Source organism: Rana temporaria, chromosome 2, assembly GCF_905171775.1.
Source record: "Rana temporaria chromosome 2, aRanTem1.1, whole genome shotgun sequence".
NCBI classification, from domain to species: domain Eukaryota; kingdom Metazoa; phylum Chordata; class Amphibia; order Anura; family Ranidae; genus Rana; species Rana temporaria.
Genome location: NC_053490.1, coordinates 258,756,025 through 258,780,675, shown reverse-complemented (window position 1 = coordinate 258,780,675; position 24,651 = coordinate 258,756,025). Strand labels below are relative to the sequence as shown.

At 42.8% G+C, this 24,651-nt stretch overlaps 1 protein-coding gene across 1 annotated transcript in view; it reads right to left on the bottom strand.

The window, feature by feature from the left end:
* PPM1E (protein phosphatase, Mg2+/Mn2+ dependent 1E) overlaps positions 1-24,651 on the bottom strand; it is a 313,369-nt gene that overhangs the window by 122,390 nt on the left and 166,328 nt on the right. Inside the window, exon 2 of the mRNA XM_040336826.1 lies at positions 7,524-7,642. Coding sequence (XP_040192760.1) covers positions 7,524-7,642 — 119 coding nt within the window. The remainder of the gene's footprint in view (positions 1-7,523; positions 7,643-24,651) is intronic.

Genomic DNA, 24,651 nt, shown 5'->3' with positions numbered 1-24,651 from the left:
CTCCTTTTCATCAACAAAATGACATTCAGCCTAGTTGGCTCTCACTTGCAGCACTGCTGCTCTGGCCTTACACGCCAGGCCCTTGTCTGTCTCATACAGACTGTTTCACCTAACACCTTGGTGCACACAGCTAGCAGCCTCTTGCTGCACTGGCTCCCCTGTGGAGCCCTTCTGACTCCTGGTACTCAGACTTCCTATCTGCTGGGGTGGAGCCCAGATCCATGGTCAGGTTTCTACTAAATGCCCAGCACACACCTGACCAATCAGTATGCTGGCTGTTCTCAAAATCAGGACCCAGGACAGGGGATTTCATCCCACCCGGATCTCTCAGAAATCCCTGGGCTCCAGGTCCCAAAGTGGACCTTTCTAAGAAAGGAGGAAACTGAAAAGCCTGTTTCCTCTTCATGTTGCAAGCTCCCTGGAGCCCCTCAACCCGTCTGGTTGAGAATTCTGGGTCACAACCTCCTTCTAGATCCTGGCAGGGCAACGCTATAGCAATAGCTATACTTGAAAAAGGGGCCAGCCTGAAGTGATCTAGAAGGACTTTGTTGACCAATAATCCACCACACGATATATTGCAAGCTACCATATACATGTCACAAGTCACTTTTATCTAGATTCAATCTGAATCCAATAGAATTTGCACCATTTTTACTTCCAGGTGACATTTGGTGGCCTCCCCCCTTGCTGCCTTGCATGTTGTCTCCATACCATTATCTTCTATGCTGCCTTCTCTATAAATGTTCAAGAAGGGTTGTGTTATCAGATACACCCCCATATAAATGCAGGGGCACCGTGGTTACCATGTACATTGGCGCATTCCACATCCTATCTATGCATTAGATCTGCTCTCAGTCACCATGATCCTAGTTAAAAGCAGTGTGCTTGTTAAATGCCAATTCCCATTGGCATATTTCTCACTTGGAAATTGGTAGTGTCAACTGCCACTAACTGTTTTTTTGTACATTTAATGCACACTAACACAGGCATGCTGAATCAGGCTAGGCCAGCATGATAGAGTATGGGCTTGTTCACATAGCTTTGGTTTCGGAAGATTAATCTGTCTCCTCATTGTCTGTTTTAACCACTTGAATCCCACATTAGATCGCCACAACTTGCACTTGCAATTCCTGCTGTGACTGCAAAGCATTGTTAGTGGCAGTTGACACTACCAATTTCCAAGTGAGAAGTATGCCAATGGGAATTGGCATTTAACAAGCACAAGCAGTTGGGGAGTGGTAAAAGCGCAAATTATCTGCAGGGTTTTACGCCCGCAAACCGCTAGTGGAAACAAGCCCAAAAGGTTTTTCATGCCATAGTGCATGCGTTAGTGTGCGCATTGTATGCATTGTGTAGTGCATTGCTCTGTGAAAGTTTGTCACTTTGTGCTGTGCTGCTCAAAAATGCAACATCCTTTTTTTCATACATTGTATTGGTGTGAATTGAAACAATTGGATATAAGGCTTCTTGCCTTGTCCTTGCATTGAGACCGGCTTCGAGCAACACAGTCCAACACTAAGGTGTGAGTGAGCTCTGAGAGAGAGAGTCAGTTAGAAGATTCAGGACTAGCCTGATGCTAGTCCCAAATAGTAAAATAAACCAGTCAGACTTTTTTCCTATTTTAGTTTGCTTTGCACCTGCAGTAAGGTTTAGGTCACCTTGATAACGTGGGCTTATGCATACCAGTAACATTCGTTACCTATAAATGTATTACCGTAAGTCATTTGAGATCATTTGTTAGCCTCTCTTCATCGCTATTTTACATTATCATTACACAATATTGTTGACTGTTGCACATTTGTTTTAAAGGCACAGGTGTCAGAGAGTACACTCACAGCTTTATCAGTAAGAACAACTTTGTCTTAAACAAGGTTATCCACCTCTTATTTATATTAAGCTGGTCATCATGGCTCCTTTTTTTCACTCAGCCAGCGGGGGTCGAACAGAAAAAAATGTTTATTCATAGACCCTTGGACATCTCCAAGCAATGAACGAGAAGGGGAACAACAAAAGGTAAACAGAACTGTGACAACAGGTGACAACAGCCATAATAAGTTCCCCATTGTTCCAGTACAACGTCTCTTACAGCGAAAGGTACGTCGGGCGGAGAATGTAGCGAAGACGCCAGCACGCTCGCCAAGGCGTTGGACGACAATCTGTACCGAATGCCTGTTTTTATTAGACCTGTGAGCATTTGCAAGGCACACAGTAATCTCTGGGACTGAAGTGTTCACACCTGGCAAAAAAGGAATTTCCAGGTAGGATAGTAGATCTTTCTGGATGTGGTTTGAAACCTGGGGTTTCCAAAGCCATGCTGTTAAAGCCAGAGTCAGAGCAGGATGAAACAGATGGTCCTGTGATAGCAGATCAGGCCTGTTATGGAGAGGCTAGGGGTCATCTGCTAGAAGTCAGAGTATGACGGTGTACTATATTTTTCTGGGACAGTTTGGTGCAATGTGAATTACCATTTTCATCTCTCGCTCTATCTTTTTAAACAGATGAGTCGGAATTTGCACTGGAAGGTAAAGATTAGCCTGAATTGAGACCAGGAGATTTTAAAGGTATCAGAGGCCAGTGCCACAGATATAGTTTGTTGTTGAATCTGGATGCTATGGCTACATCCGGTGTCCCCTATTTCTGACAAATCAAATCTAAGATGTCCAGATGAAGGGCCGATTCCTCTTGATGCAAGTAGTGGCAGCTAAGGTAGTCCACTTGTCAGTTGTCCACTTGTGGCATGATAAAAGGGTGGAAGTAAGCACCTGAGTTCCTAGGCGGGAGTGGCATTAAAAATGAATGCCCTGTGGTGTGATATAACACCTGGACATCCACCTGAAACAAAACTGAGTGGTTGAGTTTTAGCACCAAATTTGAACAATTTAAGCTGTAGTGAATACAAATATAGGCCCAGTTTTTACAGTAAAGATCAAAGATACCGTGTTACTTGTATTTTACCTGTCCTTGACACTGGACTGTGTTTTCATTGACTGGGTTCCATAGGGATGGACCACAGCCCTGGACTTTTAGAGGACCCTGTGTCTGACTACAAGCTTTCCACTAAATGGCAAGGTGAGCGCCAATGCAGGATCCAGTGCCTAGAGCAACATTACAGGCCTTCCCCTACAGTATGGGGTAGAGATACAGCTCCCAAGGTTTACCAAGGTACTGCTGATCCAGTTACAATGCTTTTATAGTGAGATTGAGAAGTTTGTTGAAGATAAATGAAAGGACACTAGCACAAAACTGAGAATTCATAGAGTGGGGTTGGATTAAAGGGGAGGCACCCAGTGGATATGTCCTCAAAAGCTTGCCAGTGTCCAATCACCTATAGGTTCAAGCCTTTTACCCAGGACCTATGAATACTTTTCCTGTGACCTGTACTGAATGTGTAAGATTTGTGAAGGTTTAGAGATAGGTAGAATTGGGATGAAGTCAGCAAATGCAGTTCCATTTTTCTCCCGTCAAAGGTTAGAGAACATCTGTTGCTGTCTAATGTGTAGAGAAGTAACACCATTTTAATTGGCCGGGCTGAGATGACATCCCTCCTGCGCACGTGTAAGGATTCATTCATCTACCAAAAATGTACAATGCATGCGGACAGGCAGGTAAGAAACTTCAATGCAGAAAGTCCACACAAATATGCACATTGGCTGCGTCCAGGGTTGGTCAGAGTCTCCCTTTGCATGTAATCACTCAGATGAGTGGTTACATGTGAACAGCAACTGGCCCCGGTCATATAATTGTACAGTGTACAAATCTAACAGCTGCCACTGACAACTCCAGCTGTTCACGCACAGTGTGTGCAGGCAACGCTTACAACTGATCTACTGATTCTGCTATTTGGCCATCTAAATGTAGCCCAATTGTGCAAAATGCTTCATGCAGAGAGAAATAACATTAAAACCAACAAGAATAACAGTGGGAGAAACTAGCACAATAATAAAGTCTGAGAAACGATGTGACAAATATTGATCATTAATCTGGTACAAATGCTAAAATAAAATGTAAGAATGTATTTGAGGCTAGGCAAACCATTATAACAAATGCAAGCTTGGTAGATTTAGTAAGCCTTGCACTGCTAGAGTTCTGTACAGCACCAATTTTTCATATCACATCATGCAACTAACTCTATTTTTAACAATGTCAAATAACAGGGTAGAGGATCTATAAGAGCCAGCAATGTGAATGCCAGTAGCCATAGCAATAAACTGAATTAGCCTGTGTGTGTGTGTGTTGGGGGGTTGGAGCACTCTGATATTTATATACCAACGGCACTGATGAAGATCTAGAAAACTGTAAAATGCACAGGGTGAAAAATAAGAAAAAAAACAAACAAAACATTGTTAGACTGCGGAGTAGTGGCATCTAACAATATTAGGTGGTGCCCAAATTTAAAATTTGAATGAAACACATTCAATTTGGTTATGGGAATTTCTCCCGCTACAGCCAGCAACACTGATCATGCAGAGATTCTTCAACAGGCTGGCTGTACAGAAGTTGATTGGTAGATCAACTTCTGTACAAACAGCCTGCTCATACATGGATCGAAATTCAGCTCGTTCCGGCTGAATTTCGATCCATGTATGGCTGGCTTTAGCATGACAGCCAGGGAGATGGCATTCTCAAAAGGAGAGGTCAACCTCCATTACTCTCGCAGGTCAGGCTCCTTTAACTCTTTGCCTGCCAGGTCCTGCTTTTATCTTGAGGCCGCTATTGCGAATTTAAATAATTTAAAATACATGTTTTTTTACTTACAGATTTGTTTTTGTAAATAACCCCCAAACCATACATTTGAAAGAACAGGACCTATAGAAAAATAAGTTGGAGCTGCCGATTTTGTAAACCCTGCAACAATTACACAAAATGTACTGATCTAATGGACTGGTGTAGGTCCTGGTTCATTGATGAAGATTTTGTGTTTGGGAAGGGGGGCATCCCATTGCTTTTCATCCCCCCCCCCCCCCCATTTATATGCCACACATAGGTTTAGTTGCTCCTATCAGTGCTAAAGAGTTACATAATTATTTCAAATTTGTAGGTTTTGTCTGTGACCCCCCTGGGAGATTTTCCCTAATTTCCTGTGCTTGTCAGGCATGTAGAAGAAAAGGGGGATGCAGTTGTCATTAGGACAAAAAAAATAGTCAAAAGTTCTAACTTTCATGGATGAGATTTCCATGCTTTACCCAATATAATAAAAAGGTAGGGGTATACAGAATTCCTTCTAGAGCAGTGGTTCTTAACCTGGGTTTGATCGAACCCCAGGGGTTTGGTGAGTGAGTCCCGGGTGTTCGGCGGAGGTCACATAGGGCCGCCGGTACAAGGCAGGGGCGGACGGGTGCCCTGGGCGATACCATTTCGTATAGGAGGGGGGGCACAGCCGCAGGTGAAGCTCTGCCACGGCTGTGGCCGCCAGCGCGGCCAGCGGCACTGTACAAATTGTGTGCCGAGTGCACTCCTGCATCCAGGACCGTCACCTCCCGGCTCCCTTTCCTGTCTGCTGCAGCCTGTTTACTCCCCCTATGAAGGAGTCTCTTGGTCCCTTCCAGAGGCGTGACATCACTCCACTCATGGCCGGAAGGGGGGGGACTCGGAGCGCTGCGCAGAGATCTGTGTGTCGGCGTTGCCTGTGACGAGCTAGAGAGGCAAGGACTAGTCTCGAGGAGCCTGCCTGACTAGTGGAATTTGAACCTAGCAGACAGTAGCAGACAGTGTGCTAAAAAAAGACTACTGAACTTGTTTAAAAGTAAGTAGAACCTGTTAAGAGCATATCATTAAATGGCTGGATTTGGGGGGGGGGCTGACTGAGGTGAGGTGACCAGCACTTTATTAATATAAAATGGCAGATAAAAAAAAAAAAATTGGTGTTATTTTAAATGAGCCTTCTCTGACTAGCAAAAAAAAAAAAAAAAAAATATATATATATATATATATATACATATACAGTATATATATATATATATATATATAAATTGGAGCCTCACTATGCCATCACATGCAGCCTCTGTGCCATCAATTGTCGCCACTGTGCCCATCACATGCAGCCACTGTGCCCATCACATGCAGCCACTGTGCCCATCACACGCAGCCACTTTGCCCATCACACGCAAAATCATATTTTATTTTTCCAATTAAGAAGGGTTCGGTGAATGCGCATATGAAACTGGTGGGGTTCAGTACCTCCAACAAGGTTAAGAACCACTGTTCTAGAGTAAAACATATTTACATAGCTCCTTCTAGAAAACAGTAGGAATTTGTTTTAGAGTTTTTGGGAGGATCTCACCCTCCACGTCCCACATATTTATTGCCCAATTTATTCATGACTCCAAAGAAACATTTCAAAGTGGGGTATGCTTGGACAACCAGCAACCAATAGCTGCAGCGTTGACCAGTATATTCTAACGGAAATGGGGGAGTCTTCCCTGTCAACAATACAACAGCTCAGCAGGAGAGATCCCTGCATCACAAACAGTTGTTGATTTGTAGACCTGTTGACTTGTTTATCAGGCCACTCAAAAGGTAGATTGTTTGTACATAAACCTCCTAAATCCCTGCTTCTCCTAAGCATTGAATTTTTAAGAAAGCCTCATGGCCATGAAGACTGAGCTTGTGTTCAAAGGCATATGTACCGTATTTATCGCGGTATAACGCGCTCTGGCGTATACCGCGCACCCCCAAAGTGGCCCCCAATCCTGTGGGAAAAAAATATTTTTTTGTACTTACAGTTTTGGTGTCTTGCGCGGCGTCCATCTGCGGCCTCGTCGGGTCCGGCGTCCTTCTGCGGCTTCGGGTGTCCTCTTCGGCGGGTCCGGCGTCCGTCTTTGGCAGGTCGGGCGTCCGTCTTCGGCGGGTCCGGTGTCCATCTTCGGCGGGTCCGGTGTCCATCTTCGGCGGGTCCGGCGTCCTTCTGCAGCGTCCTCCTGCTCGTTTCCCGCCACGACTTTGAATACTGCGCCCGCATATAGCGAGCGCAGTACACTCGTGAATCTTCGGGCAGGCTCGGGCGCCTCTCGCACTGACGTCCTGTACGCTCAGGACGTCAGTACGAGAGGCGCCGAGACTGCCCGAAGATTCACGAGTGTACTGCGCTCGCTATATGCGGGCGCAGTATTCAAACTCGTGGCGGGAAAGCGGGTATCGGCGTATATCGCGCACCCACGATTTTGCCCTGATTTTCAGGGCAAAATAGTGCGCGGTATACGCCGATAAATACGGTATATACACTGGAAAAATAAACCCCTGAAAAAAGCATATTTCTGATTAAATTATTTTTTTCTGGAGTTTTAGCACACCCTTACAAAAGATGTTGAAATGTAACTTTCCATTCTTTTGGTGCCTAACAAATGATCTCATTAAACAATCTGATTCATATGCTGAATCACAAGTACAAATGGGAGTACAGATTAAAGACTTTAGGTGGTGTACTGGTTAGAGAGATGACTGATACTGCCACTTTATGACTACAACCTTATCTTGCAACCTAATGTAAATTATACAACCAAAAAAAAAGACAATAATTTACTTACGTATGATTCCTTCTGTGCCATCTACATGTTTTGGCAGATAGTATACCGATAGGTCAGTTTGCAAGATCTCATCCGCCGTTGCCCTCGCCAGAGCAGCAGCCAGGAAAGATGGGCAATTACTGAAGAGAGAAGACAGAAAAAGACGTTAGTCATACAAAGCTGACACAGATTTTTTTCTCAGTTCCTGGAACTAGAGGGCAAAGGAAAACTGTCAAGAATACAATTCTACAGTTATACACCATAATAAATTATATTACAGGTTAGCAGCCTGCTTGACTCGTCGCGGAAGATTGAGTTATGGCTTCTACTCCTGACTGTCCTCTTCCTTTTCCTTGTACATGCCCAAATCAGATCTCACCACAAAAGGATCAAATGCCATCAGTATAACTTAGATGGTCCTTGTTTGTATCCAAACCTTTTTGTCAAAAACAAATTGTATTAGCTCATGCTCTACTGCTGACCTGTCTATTCGTTGACTTATGAGTTATCCAGTTTTATTTATATTTTAATTACCCTTGAAATATAAAATTTTAAAGTCATAAGCTAGATCATAGCTCAGATCTGTTATTGAAAACGTTTTACAAGAGCAGTATTGAAATGGTCCTGTTAAATTATCACCAGCAGATTTTTTTATAAATTCTGTTAGGAGATTACAACTATTACCACTTATTCTACAAACTTGAAAATAATTAACAGAAGAATTACTGAGAAACAGATACCTACCTAATGCTTCATGATATTCTTTCCTTTTGATCCCATTTCAGTGTTTCATTAAAGAACTGTTTGGACTTAACTATAGATAGCAATGATTCTTCAGTTATTAGTGCAGACTATTCACTATAGTGTAATGAGGAAAATGGAAGGACCAATTTTCTAATATGCTACAGGTTTATATGGAGAACTATATAGCACCACACAGAGCTGAACACTGAAGCAAGAGAAAATGGTGAAGTTCCAAGCTCTAATTCTCAGAACAAACATGCAGTGAAAACCACATGTGAACATACACTCTGTCCTCCGTTGCAACTCTAGGTTTTTTTCCTTATATAGGCTAGTCTAGAGAAAATAAGAAGCAGATCATATGTACCGGTGGGTCATTTTTTTCCCTTCAAAATAAGTATGTAGGGGAGCGTGGAGTGCTGCAATTAATTCCATGTAATAAAAAAAAATACTTTGTGGTTTCTGAAAGGATTAGGGGTCTAATGGACCTTTTAATCAAGTAATCAGAGTGAGGTGCTAGTACATACATCCTTTCCACCTAAAAATGTTATGTTCGGCATTGTATACCAGAAGAAAACAATGCAAAGATGCACCAATGAGGGTGTGTGTTTTTAGATGGTTACTGGCTGATGCATCTGGTCAGTTGAAATGCTTTATATCTTGTTTTATATCTGTAAGAGCAATACCCCCTTTTCCTTTGGGTAGGGTTAAGTGTGCCACATGTCAAGTTTGGAGGCGTGACTGTTCACTTTAAATCCTGGCCTGTGGGTTGGAATATAAAGTTTGCACTCTAGCACGCATTGTGTACCGAAGACCTATAGAAGTTAATACACCGGCCATATAATCCCAGGCCACCCTGTCTAACGCCTTCTCAGCGTTAATGGAAAGTTAAAACCCGTATTTAATGGAAAGTTAAAACCCGTATTTATTATGTTTAGTTAACTGCATATTTTGTATAGTCTCTGGCTTCTCTGCTGGGGACAAACCCCACCTAGGAAATTAAGGGATGGGAAAATGGGGAGAAAATTATTATTGCACAAATGTTTACATCAATGTTAAGGAGCTAGATTTACCTTTGTTACTTGCGTTGGGTATTTCCCCTTTTTAGTCATGAATAGCATGCGCTGTCATCACTGCTTTTTTATCCTGCAAGGACCTCACTTATAATCTAACACTCTTATTAGCCTGGTCATACAACAGTTTTTGGCACAGAATAAACCTTGATCTAGTCGGTTTCCCCAGTTACTCAAGGAGGTTAGTATGGGCCTGAGTGAGGACTGCTAATGTACAATTATCAATATGTACAATTTAGTCAACATTGCGGTAAACTCACTGTGTAGAACACATTTATGTGCTTTCCATCATGATAGAACTGAGGAGTCAGGTGTGGTATTCTGTTAGAAATACTCTCCTTGTCTTGTCTGAATATCCTTGAGGATAATCAGGTCACCTAGTAGGGAGCAATTAAGTGATCATATCTTAGATTTCCACCTGATTTTGAAAGAATAGATTGATTGTGACAGAAATAGAGTATTTTTGGTGAGGATGAGAGAAATAGGTAAAGTTGTTTGCATTGGTAAGGTCAGGGTAGAAAGTTGGAGTTTAACTTCACGTAGAGCTCACAAGGGTAGAAGATTTTTTATATTAGAATTTTGCAAGTTAGTCAACCAAAAGGTACTTTGCTTTACATTAGGGATATAAATTTTCACAAAAGTTACTTTACATTTATTTTCCGTTATTCCTTTTAGAAAAAGATGACGAACCTCATGGCCTGCTAGCTGGTCAGTCAGTTTAAAATGTGTGATATACAGTGGGATACCAGTGGTTTTTAAGGTTGGTCATTGGGGCACCTCTGACGTGCATCTCCTGAATGAACCTTACTTGCAATCTATCAAAACCTTTATAAATAAAAGTAAGCACTATTCCTTCTCAATACTAATAACCTGTGTTAGTTACAACCAGTGTTTGTTTGTTGTCTCCAAAAATATCACTGCAAATTACATATGCTTCAACACATACAATAAATCGTAAAATCAATATTCACATTTGTGAAAAAAAAAACGAAAGAAAGTCCTTAAAAATGTTCAAACACTAAATTCCGTGTAATTGCACTTGTTAAACTTTATCCCATCCACCGTTCTTTTGTAAAAGTGAGTCTTAACGGTAGATACAAAAAAGTGCTCCACCGCCAATGATGCTACTATTGCACTCATCAGAGCCCTGAGGCCTTCTGGGCCAATCACATGTTCTTATATAGCCAAGACAACCAAATGGAAACTCCAAATCAGCGTTAATTTATCCAATAGATGTAATCTCCCCTAATGGATGTAAACCAATCACCCAAAAAGGAAATTTATTAAAAAAGATTCCCTTTAAAAACTCATACCACAATCTATACGCTTGCACATAAGAGTGACCAGACCGGCACCAGCTTGATCAACAAACAGATCACAGACGAGGATGGATACCTTTAATAGCCATTCAAACCCCTTTGTGTCAACTTGTCTGCATGTTTTCAGGCCAAAATCACCAGGGTATGTAAACTTTTGATCAGGGTCATTTGGGTAGTTTCTGTTGCCATTATGATTTAAAAAGAGTAAACACAGTTGATTTGATAATAAATGGCTTCAGCCGAACACTAACCATAAGTGAAAGACATGTTTTTGTGTTATCATTCATATTCTCTTAAAAATGGCCAAGAAATCATAAATTCTGCCAGGGTATGTAAACTTATGAGCACAACTGTACATTACATTGGAGGGTGGTTGAAAAGAGGGGTTATGGAGTTAAGGATATGTGTTTGAGGGTGATTAGTACTGGCAGGAGGGGGGTAATGTTTTTTGTTGTACTCTGTACACCAGCCTGTGTGGTACATACTCCTGACCCCTGCACTTTGCATTGCGCACTTCTGAGTTTCACAGCATAATGTATCTTTCATTACACTGGAAGGTGGTTGATAAGGGGGTTACTGTGTTAAGGATTTGTGTCAGAAGGGGGTCTTTTTTTGTTGTTGTTGTTCACCAGTCTGTGCATTATACCCGCCTGACCCCTGCACTCTTAATTTTGTATCCCTGGCCCCTTCACTTTCTGCATTTTGTTCTCCTGACCTCTGCATTCTGTGCAATACCCACTCCTGACCATTACATTCAATGCGATATCCACTTCTTACTCTTGTCTTTGTGCATTACACACTCTTGTGCCCTGAACTCTGTACATAACACACTCCTGAGCCTGTACTCTCTGCCATACCTACTCTTGACACCTGCACTCTGTGCATTGTGCACGTCTGACCCGTGTTGGTGCAAGGTTTAGGAGTGGGTGTGTCAGAGATTACAGAGATGTGTGCAGAGATGACTTTTACTGATTTTATCAAAATATGAAAAGTATCTCTTTATAATTACCAAGTAATCAGTTGCTTACATCCTTAAAACATTTAGGCCTCTTGCACATGGGTGCCTGAGTAACGTAAACTCTGGCATATTTCCCTGCCCAGAAAGCCCAAATGATGCATGCAGCAGCCCATAGACATGAATGAATGTGTGCATCTGTACTTGGGTATACGTTGGTGTTTACATAAACACAGGTAAAGGGTATGGATTTATGCAAAAAACATATATTTTTACTATTTTGTGCATAGTATTGTATGCTATACTCGTGTTTATGTAGAAAAGGCATATTCCCAAGTAAAGTCATGCACAACTGTATGCAGCAACTGGGCTATCCAGTGGGGGGGGGGGGGGGGGGTCTACTGAAATGTATGCTTCATAGGCTCAGGTGCACTTGTACCTAAAATAAAAAAAATTAACACGAAAGGTTACCATACCCGAGTGCATTGATATAAATGATCATAGTTGGTTCCATGCCATTACTAGTTCCTTGTCACCTTTCCTGTGGCCATTTTTAGCAACAAACATACTCCATATAAAATACCCCTTGAGATTTCTTTCTTCCTTATTTCTTTTTATTTTATTTCCCTTGGGATCCATAAATAGTATGCAGTTCAAGAACTGCTTGAACATTTGCTTTTAGCAAAAAGATAAAGTATCTAGCTGGCCTTTGTAATTTCATCCACAGAATACAGCAGGGCTGTGACATTAGCACAAGTCATTTTCCATATCAGCGGCAGAGCTGTGTGACTTGTGTGCCCCAGGCATGCATACATTTAAAAGACAGAGACAAAAACAGAGTGAAAGGACTGTCTTTAAAATAACACAAGCAGCAATATATTTCAAATATAGAAATGTGTCTTCCAAAAAGAACAAAGCAAATATAGGTCAGAGACATAAAAATATTCTCTCAATCATTATATTAATCTATCTATCTATCTATCTATCTATCTATCTATAGAATATACATATCATTGCTCTTTCATTTCAAACTCAAAGTTAGAGGATAATAATAATAAAAAAAAGCAGCCTTTATTATATACTGTATAGTATCTAATATAAACTAGGGCGTGCTAAATATAACATTTCATGATGGCTTGTCATAAAAGCCACTGGGGGGGCTACACTGCAAGAATGTAACTGCATGTCTGGCAAGGGATGTATACGATAGAAAACATAGGTGGTGTGCTGCTCAATGGTCACCAATTAGATTTCAGTCATCTATTTCTGGCGCGCAGGGTATATAATAAAGCCAGCATTTGATTGCATGTTAAAAAAAAGAGAAAAGCAAACAATGCAATAACACATTTAAACTGATCTGTACATACGTAAGCTAACTGTGATAGCCTGAAATATGGTGGCTATGGAATACAGTTGATTTCTACATAGCCAATGCTCTGTATGCCTTATTCACATAGCTGTAAACACATTTACAACCATTTTTTTACATTTATGGATCTGAACACAGCTGCATTGTTTTCCATTGAGATATTCGCACAGGTGCAGAAACATGCACTGCATTCAGATCCGTAACAAAAAAAAAAAAAAAAATCTGCATCTGAGGACAACTAAATACGTATATCATTGAAAAAAAGAACAGCACCCAATCCCTTATATTTTACATTTCATTGGCTGTGTCGATGTCTATTGCAAAATCCGGGAAAATGTCAGTGGTGAACATGGCCTTAACTAAATATGATCTTTCTTGGATAATGCTTAATGAAAAAATGGCAAGCATTCTATATGAAAAACACTCCAAATTTGAGAAAATATGGAACCCTTGGATTAGAAACCTACAATCCCCTATTTGACCTGAGAGGCCTAAGTAGGGAATTGGATGCCGTGCTCAACAGAGCAACCTTCCTCCTCTATTTTCTTGGTCTCCTCTTTTTTTTTTTGCAATAATTTTAATTTGTTTTTAGACATTTCTTTACAATACCGACAATTGACGGTGCAGTCCAATCTCTCAGTTACAATTAAGGGACGGTTCACATTGCTGTGTGGTGCGAGATTGCATGTGATTTGCCCTGCACTGCATACAGGTAGTATAGCAATGGATTTGCAGGGTTATTGCATCGCTGCAGTGTGAACATAGCCTGTCAATATAATTATAAACCTTCCACAAATGTAATTACTCAAATAACAACTCAAATAATTTTTATACAAGAAGAAAAAAAATCCAATATTAAATATAACAAACACTAAAACAAGTAAAAAAATAATAATAAAAAAAAAAACTCATGTTCTCCGACTTCTTATTCTCTTCTTTCCTTATCTCCCTTTTCATCTCCCCATCTGGTCCTGTTTCATTATTGAATATATGAGGGATGTTTATCCTCTATGTCTCAGGACCCATGTTTAGACTTCTGTTCATTATTCACTACTGCTGACAGCTTAATGGATGTGATACATTGCCTTATTATGATGGATATCTTTTTCCCTCATTGGTTGGTCATAATGTGCGTTTATGCCTATGCCTGTCTCCAATCTCAATACAAACTAAAAAAAAAAAAAAAATGTTTTTGCATTCAAAAAATGAATCTACCTACTGATCATTTACACTGGAACTTTTGTTCCTTGCCCAATGAACAGTATTATTTTTTGGCTGTTACAGACACGTGAATGAGTGCTTTACTGAAAGATAAGTGTGTCCAAATGTTTCTTCTTTGGTTGCTTAACCAAAATAACTATGTTGCACTGGCAGCTAGTTGTTATGATTAAAAATGAATATGCTCAGTATATGGGATTCATTTATAGACAAAACATCTTGCTGCAGTGCTCATGTGGCAACAAGGGAAATTACGATAGGAGGGGAGAGAGCAGAGTGACGAGCTCATTAATGTGCTGCTTCTCCTTCTACTACTCAAAGGCATACCTGTAATGCCACGTACACACGACCATTTTTTTAAGACGTTAAAAACGTCAACGTGAAAAACAACGCAAAAATTTAGAGCATGTTTTAAATTTTTAATTGCCATTTTTAACGTCGCAAAAAATGCTCTGGAGCCCACACACAATCGTTTTTAATGTGTACGCAGCATTAGTGTTATTAAACTGCAACAGAGGAAAAAAATCAGGATTCCTTTCCTAACAGACAGGGATGTGCTGTGTGCTGAGCTGTGTAAAGCTTAAGACTGGATGAACAACAATACACATTCTTTGGCAGGTAAACCAGTGTCCATGAATGTATTTTATCTGTATATTTAGCTGCTTGTCTTGAGTTCAGGTTTAACAATTGTAAAAACAGATGCAAAACTAAAACCAACATAAAAACGAAAACTGCTTCACATGGAATTATGTAAGAAAACCCATACTGAAACAGAACAGATGAAGTAGCTGCACAGATGCTGAAAGGTAGGCACTGCTAACCAATATGCAGATATATCACATTTCTTCAATTCTCCTTAGCCTTCTCTTTCACCAACCTTCATAATGCCACTAAAGACCTCATTAGAGCAAGTAAATTGTTTGCAAATTAATTACTTTTCATTACACATACTGTGTGAGTATGACTCAGTACACTTACAGCTGCTCTTTTCAAGAGTTTGGGGAGTGATATATAAAGAAAAAGACATCAGGATAGGCACTTTCTATCAGCCGCTAAAAATGAACTGAAGATTTATGTAGTCAAGGAAGTGTGTTACTCAAGATGATCAATAACTATGGGGGGGGGGGGGATTTATTTTCTATCAAAATAAGTTATACACTTTTTTTAAGATGGAAGATACAAAAGAAACATATTTTAGACTGGAAAGTGCATATAGAAATAATAAATAGTTACCAGCTCTTTAGCAGGGACGGACTGCACCTAAATGAGGAGGGTGCAGATCGGCTGGGAGTGAAGATGGCCGACAAGTTAGAGGGGCTTTTAAACTAACCGATGGGGGGGGGGGGCAGAGGTAGAGATAGTCAGTGCAGAGCAAATTCCAGAAGGTAGTATTGGGGGCATTAGTGGTAGGTTGACTAAAGCACCTAAACCCAAGGTAAGTACAGTAACAAGTCCTATTTGCAACCTCAGAACACCCAATAAGGAGATAGTATGCGTCCGGTCTAAACTACGTGGCATGTTCACCAATGCCAGGAGTCTGACGGACAAGATGGGAGAGCTAGAGATACTGTTGTATGAGGAGGATTTGGATTTTGTATGAATTTCATAGTCTTGGTTCAACAGCTCTCATGATTGGCTGTCAAACCATTCAAAGGTTATTCCCTATATCGAAAGGATAAAGAGAGTAAAACAGAGAAGGGGTATGTCTGTATATCAAAAATGATGTACAAGTGAATGTGAGAGATGACATCACTAATGAAGCAAGGGAGGAGGTGGAATCCTTATGGGTAGACCAACAAAGGGAGGAAGCCAAGGGGAAAGGAATACTGGGAGTATGCTATACAGACAGACAGGTTAATTGGCTGTTCTGGAGGTGGTCGGTAAGTAGGCTTGGTTTTTCCCTGGGCATTCCCCAGGTTTTGTTGTTATAGGCCCCCTAACCAGAGGGAGGAGGACCTCCAATCACAATTTGGATTGGCGGCAAGGATGGGAAGTGTCATTATTTTAATTATCTAGGCAGGGGCAATTAAGGAAACAGTGATCACAGGTCAATTCGTTTTATTATAAATTACACAAATAGAAAACATAAGACTAATACAAAGACACTGAATTTCAAAAGCGCAAACTTCCCTTAACTACGATACTTGCTAGTAGATACTATATGGGATGAAATCTTAGAAACAAAGAACCAGGAGGAAAATGGGTATGCTTTAAGAGCATATTAAATAAGGATATTAGCCAGTGCATCCCAATGGGAAATAAATGTAAAAGAGCTAATAAAAGGGTGGCTTAATTCCAATGTAAAAATGCATATAAAAGCAAATTGGAAGGCCTTTGAAAAATACAAGGCTGAGGAATCATCACCAGCATTCCAACTTTACAAAGAATGCAACAAGAAATGTAAGGATGCAATCAGGGCGGCTAAGATAGAACACGAAAGGCACATAGCGGAGGAGAGTAAAAAAAACAAAAAATCACAAGAAATTCTTATAGTTCTATAGTTCTTATGGTTACTAAGGATGGTGAGATGGTGAAGGTATTGAATTTATTCTTCTCCTCAGTCTTCTCGAGGGAAACGGGGTGCTTCAGTAACCAAAACTGCAATGTTTATCCTCATGACACGTCACAGGAAGCACCCTCATGGCTAACAGAGGACAGAATTAAAAATAGACTAGAAAAACTTATTAAGTAACAGGGACCAGATGGCTTTCACCTAGGGACCTTAAAGCGGAGTTCCACCCTATTTTACAACTTCTTTGCATTCGTTTTTACACTGCCCCTTTAAATACATTTGGGATGTTTTATTTTTGTCTTTTAAAAACTCACGTTTTTATCTGTGAGTCTCTTATTCCCCCGCCGCGGCGGAATGGCCCCCCCGCCGCATCCAGCGCTGCTATGCCTCCTGGGTGATGTGTCTCTTCAATCCCAGGAGGCTGGGCTGAACATCGCAGCCGTGGATGAACATCTCGGGGGGCGGGAGGGAGGGAGGGCAGTGCCGCCCATAGAGGTGGTGTCCTTCCTCTTCTCCCTCTCCAACTCCTCCCCCGTCCTAGCTCCTCCACCCGTCCTAGCACTGCCCCCGTCCTAGCTCCGCCCCCGTCCTAGCTCCGCCCCCGTCCTAGCTCCTCCACCCGTCCGTCACCGCCGCCCCCGTCCTCCTCCCTCCACCACCCGCCCACCTGCCATCTGTCTCCGATGCACGGAGATACAGATCATCAGGCAGAGAGAGCGAGTCTCTGTCTGATAGATCTGTATGTGAGAGCACCGAGCATAGTACAGCCCCGCCTCCCTGTACATTGCTCATCTGTACCTCCCCCCACTCTGCACATAATGTCACCGCACTGTCACCGCACCGTCACCGCACCGTCACCGCACCGTCACCGCACCGTCACCGCACTAACATCACCGCACTAACATCACCGCACTGTCACCGCACCGTCACCGCACTGTCACCGCACTGTCACCGCACTAACATCACCGCACCGTCACCGCACCGTCACCGCACTGTCACCGCACTAACATCACCGCACTGTCACCGCACTGTCACCGCACTGTCACCGCACTGTCACCGCACTAACATCACCGCACCGTCACCGCACCGTCACCGCACCGTCACCGCACTAACATCACCGCACTGTCACCGCACCGTCACCGCACCGTCACCGCACTGTCACCGCACTGTCACCGCACTAACATCACCGCACTGTCACCGCACTAACATCACCGCACTGTCACCGCACTGTCACCGCACCGTCACCGCACCGTCACCGCACCGTCACCGCACCGTCACCGCACTAACATCACCGCACCGTCACCGCACCGTCACCGCACCGTCACTGCACCGTCACCGCACTGTCACCGCACTGTCACCGCACTAACATCACCGCACTGTCACCGCACCGTCACCGCACCGTCACCGCACTGTCACCGCACTGTCACCGCACTAACATCACCGCACCGTCACCGCACTGTCACCGCACTGTCACCGCACTGTCACCGCACTAACATCACCGCACTGTCACCGCACTGTCACCGCACTGTCACCGCACTGTCACCGCACTGTCACCGCACTGTCACCGCACTAACATCACCGCACTGTCACCGCACTGTCACCGCACTGTCACCGCACCGTCACCGCACCGTCACCGCACCGTCACCGTCACCGCACTGTCACCGCACTAACATCACCGCACTGTCACCGCACTGTCACCGCACTGTCACCGCACTGTCACCGCACTAACATCACCGCACTGTCACCGCACCGTCACCGCACTGTCACCGCACTGTCACCGCACTAACATCACCGCACCGTCACCGCACTGTCACCGCACTGTCACCGCACTAACATCACCGCACTGTCACCGCACCGTCACAGCACTGTCACCGCACTGTCACCGCACTAACATCACCGCACTGTCACCGCACCGTCACCGCACTGTCACCGCACTGTCACCGCACTGTCACCGCACCGTCACCGCACCGTCACCGCACTGTCACCGCACTGTCACCGCACTAACATCACCGCACTGTCACCGCACCGTCACCGCACTAACATCACCGCACTGTCACCGCACCGTCACCGCACTGTCACCGCACTAACATCACCGCACTGTCACCGCACAGTCACCGCACTGTCACCGCACTGTCACCGCACTAACATCACCGCACTGTCACCGCACTAACATCACCGCACTGTCACCGCACTGTCACCGCACTAACATCACCGCACTGTCACCGCACCGTCACCGCACTAACATCACCGCACTGTCACCGCACTGTCACCGCACTGTCACCGCACTAACATCACCGCACTGTCACCGCACCGTCACCGCACTGTCACCACACTGTCACCGCACTAACATCACCGCACTGTCACCGCACTAACATCACTGCACTGTCACCGCACTAACATCACAGCACTAACATCGCAGCACTAACATCGCAGCACTAACATCGCAGCACTAACATCGCAGCACTAACATCGCAGCACTAACATCACCGCACTAACATCACCGCACTAACATCACCGCACTAACAAAATGAATTTATTGACAGTGCACATGTCTGGTATATGTATACACACCACATATATAACAAGAGATATATATCATCTTGTTATGTAGATATATCTGCACAGGAAGAAATTATTTATTATATTTACTGGTTCCTGGAAGGAGGAGGGGGGGAGAGGAGGGGAGGAGGGGAGGAGAGGTTTGCTTTGCATAGATATGGGGCGGTAACTTCCTCTGACACTCCCGTTGCTATTGAAAACTGATCTGAAACCATTACACTGCTTGTACAACACTGAGCATGTGCGAGGCTGAAATCCAGGAAGTCATACAGTCTGGCTTCATGATGCCCACACTTAAGATGGCCCCAGTCAATTTCTATTTTATAAAGTGTCTAAATGCTGTAACAACCTAACAAAACGGACCTTAGTTTACAGACTAACTGTAGTAGAATACATTCAGCTTGTGTATTACAGGGGTATTTATATTTAAAAAGTTTTTTTTTTTCAATTTGTGGCCGGAACTCCGCTTTAAGGAACTCAGTAAAGTAATTGCCAGACCATTGTTCATAATTTTTACAAACAGTCTACTGACTGGAATGGTACCAGCAGATTGGAGAAAAGCCAATGTAGCTCCAATATTTAAAAAGGGCCAAGATACATCCCTGGCAATTACAGACCAATCAGCCTAACATCAATAGTATGCAAGCTCTTGGAGGGGATGATAAGGTACTATACACAAGATTTTAGTAATGAAAATGGTATCATTAGCCGTAATCAGCATGGATTCATGAAAATCGTTCCTGACAAACCAACCTATTAACCATCTATGAGGAGGTGAGCTGCCATCTAGATAAAGGAAGGCCCGTAGACATGGTGTATATGTCATTTAAAACAGTTCCCCATAAACGTTTACTGTACAAACTAAGGTCTGTCTGCATGGATCATAGGGTGAGTACATGGATTGAAAACTGGCTACAGTGGCGAGTTCAGAGGGTAGTGGTAAATGGGGAGTACCCGGAATGGTCCGGTGTGGAAAGCGGGATCCCTCAGGGTTCTGTCCTGGGATCAGTCCTGTTTAATTTATTCATAAACAGCCTGGAGGATAGGATAAACAGCTCAATCTCAGTATTTACAATGCTAAGCTAAGCAAGGCAATACATTTCTCTGCAGGGTGTGGAAACCTTGCAAAAAGACTACATGGCAAATGAGGCTTAATGTAGAAAAATGTTAAAATGCATTTGGGTGGCAAAAATATGAATGCAATCTACTCACTAGGGAGAGAACCTCTGGGGCAATCTAGGATGGAAAAGGACCTGGGGGGTCCTAGTAGATAATAGACTCAGCAATAGCATGCAATGCCAAGCTGCTGCAAGCAAAGCAAACAGAATATTGGCATGCATTAACCACTTCCTTACTGGGCACATATACCCCTTCCTGACCAGGTGAAATTTCAGCTTCCGGCACTGCGTCGCTTTAACTGACAATTGCGCGGTCATGCGACGTGGCTCCCAAACAAAATTGACGTCCTTTTTTCCCCACAAATAGAGCTTTATTTTGGTGGTATTTGATCACCTCTGCGGTTTTTATTTTTTGCGCTATAAACAAAAATAGAGCGACAATTTTGAAAAAAAAACAATATTTTTTACTTGTTACTATAATAAATTGCCCAATTTAAAAAAAAAATAAAAAAATTTCTCAGTCTAGGCGATACGTATTATTCTACATATTTTTGTTAAAAAAAAAAATAAATAAAAAAAATCGCAAGAAGCGTCTGGTTTGCGCAAAAGTTATTGCGCTTACAAAATAGGGGACAGAATTATTATTTTTTATTATTTTTTTTTACTACTAATGGCGGCGATCAGCATTTTTTTTCGTGACTGCGACATTATGGCGGAGACATCGGACACTTTTGACACATTTTTGGCGCCATTCACATTTATACAGCGATCAGTGCAATAAATATGCACTAATTACTGTATAAATGTGACTGGCATTGAAGGGGTTAACACTAGGGGGTGAGGAAGGGGTTAATGTGTACCCTGAATTGTGTTACTAACTGTGGGGGAAGGGGGGTGACTGGGGGAGGTGACCGATGCTGTGTCCCTATGTACAAGGGACACAGATCCGTCTCCTCTCTCCCCTGACAGGACGTGGAGCTCTGTGTTTACACACAGAGCTCCACGTCTTGTCCCTGTAGCCGCCGATCGCGAGTCCCTGGCGGACATCGCAGCCGCCAGGCACTCGCATCGGCATCTCAGCGATGCGGCGAGCGCGCGCGCGCCTCCGCCGGACGCGTGCGCCCGCGCCGCTGGCTGCGCGCGCAGGCCGTAAAAACACGGCCTCCCAGAGATGTAGAGCCACCCTGCGGCCGTACAAAGTCGTACGGCCGTCGGGAAGTGGTTAAAAAAGGGATTAATTCCAGAGATAAAAATAAAATTCTCCTACTCTACAAGACTCTGGTCTGGCCACACCTGGAGTATTCCGTCCAGTTCTGGGAATCGGTCCTCAGGAAGGATGTCCTGGAACTGGAGAGAGTCCAGAGAACGGCAATAAAGCTAATAAAGGCACTGGAGGACCTTAGTTATGAGGAAAGTTTATGAGCATTGAACTTATTCTCTCTGGAGAAGAGACGCTTAGGAGGGGATATGATTTCATGTGTGTGTACTGTATACTGATATCTAGAGCTGTCCAAAGCTGCAAAACCAACTCCCGCAGATTTGCTAGCTACTTATTTTCACACTTCAACATGAAAAACTTTCAATCACATATTAATTTTATTTTATATGTGTAAAATGTATAATAGTTATTATATATAATACAAGTGAGGGTAAAGGACAAAAAAATATATAAAAAAAAAGTCATACTTACCTGCTCTGTGCAGTGGTTTTGCACAGAGCAACCCAATCCACAGAGCCCCCTCCATCAGTACAGACCCCCCTCTTCCCTCCCATAGTGCCCCAGGGGGTAGCTGCACACTGCAGGTTTTTTACCTTCATGCATAGAACCACTTTAAGTACAGTATATTGCATACGTATCCTAGACATTGGGTGCTCAACCTGTAGCGCTCCAGCTGTTGAGAAAATCACATGAGACATTGCAAAGCTGACAGTTACAAGCATGACTCTCAAGGGCATAGGCTTAGTGGGACTTGTAGTTCCGCAACAGCTGGAGGGCCACAGGTTTAGCACCCATGTCCTAGACAGTCCCTGTATTCTGAAAGGTGGACATACACATATTTTGACAGACAGACATACCTCCCCAAGAACAATGGGTGATACAGTCAATGCACCCCACCAGAACTGCTGTGATCTATTTGACTGGTTGAATAGCAACACACACACACTCAACTGCACCATGTATCCAACGTGTCCACTCAATGCATGTTCCAACCCTGTAAGGCATCATTCCTAATAATCAAGCAAGAATCAGAAGCATTTGTCCATTCTTAACATGTTATAGTTGTCCAGTGCACATTAGCAAAAATTAGTCTACACACAGACCTTAGTGGTGTAAGAGTATGAGTAAATTTTGCAGCACCAATAGGTGCCTTCAGAAGTTTATCTAAAGAAGAGCCGTTTAAAGACGCTGCCATGGGCTGGCTGGGGGTCATCGTAGAGCTCAGTGACACCACCAGAAGCATCCCCTGTTCTTGGTCATGCGATCTTTGATCTCACTCTGCACCAGCCCTTTGACTTACCTGCACAGCCTCAATGTGAAGGGTCTCATGATCAAAGTAATCAGATCACTCTAATTATGGTGTCAGGCTCCCAAAACTACTGGTCTTACAGTAAAAACAGAAAAGGTAATACCACTTTTTTCTCCCTTTCTAAATTTTAAGGGAAGTAATTGTTCTGCTTCTAACTGTGTAAATTACCACAGAGAACATTATATTGCCAGAACATCATGACTATTTGGTGCAAGTATGTAATTTATGGAGCTCTATATCCTTTGCCGATTTTTTGTTTGGACTATATCCCCCCTCACTAGTGACTACTGTAGTTTAGTATCCAGTAATATACGTCCACAAACAGCCATAACATCATAACTACCCATCTAATATTGAGTAGGTCCCCTCTTATCTCCAAAACATCCATGATATGTCAAGGCATAGATGCCACTAGACTTTGAAGGTATGCTGTGGTATCTAGAACCAAGCTATCAGCAGAAGATCCTTTATGTCCTGTAAGTTGCGAGGTGGGGCATCCAATTCAGCACATTCCACAGATGCTTGATTGGATTGAGATTTGGAGAATTTGGAGGCCAAATCCACACCTCAAACTCATTGCTGTGTTCTTCAAACCATTCTTGATACATTTTGGCAGGGCACATTATCTGGGTGCTTTATCCTGCTAAAAGAGGCAACTACCATCAGGAAATACAATTTCCATGAAGGGGTGTACTTGGTCAGCAACAATGTTTAGGTAGGTGGTTTGTGTCAAAGTAACATCAACATGAATGGCAGAACATGGCCCAAAGCATCACACTGACTCTGTATCTTGCCTTCTTTCCATACTCATCCTGGTGCCATCTCTTCCCCAGGCAAGCGACGCACATACACCTGGCCATCCATATGGACCCATTGTAGGTGCTTTGGCTGTGGACGCAAGTTAGCATGGGCACCCTGACTGGTTTGGGGCTACGCAGCCCCATACACAACAAACTGCAATGTCCATTATATGCTTTCAACAAATCAACTTCACAGACATGTTTACTTGCTGCCGAATACATCCCACCGACTTTCAGATGTCGTGGTAATGAGATAATCAATGTTTTTCACTTACCCTGTCAGTGGTCATTAAGTTATGGCTGATCGGTGTATATCCTATAAATGTAGAAGAAAGTCAACACACCCGGCTGATCTCATGAAAATCAAATGTTAAACATATTTTTGGAATTTAGTGAACTTAGAGCAGATAATTCACATTCATCCCCCTAAACCATTTAACTATGCTGTTTTCAGAAATGAACGCTAAATACTGTACTTTTACAATACAGGATTCTAGCTTGATTAATTGTAACAGCTAATCTGTGCAGTATATGATCTTGGTTTTGCCACTCTGTGAAAATAGGTCAATGGAGCCATCAAAGTGTATATCATTTTTTTCAAGTCTTTTTTTCTGCGCAATACGTTTACGCTAGACACTGTGCTGACTGTACAGGAGCTACTGCTTGTGGATGCCACAGCAAAATCGTTTGTAGATAGATTACGGCGCAGGGTGGATAAAAACCTTTTAATATTTAATATGCACTAAAGTGCATATTAAATATTTGACACATAAAATAATCAGTGCTTCATAAATCTTCAACATACATAAAATGTGCAAAAAAAGGGTAATCAATATGTGCAAATAGCAAAACATGCAAAGATCAGTAATTTCAAAAGCTACAGTGCAAACAATCGCAAAGGTAGTGCACATGAGTGCTATAAAGTAATAATAGATGCAAAAGAAAATGTGTTCATAA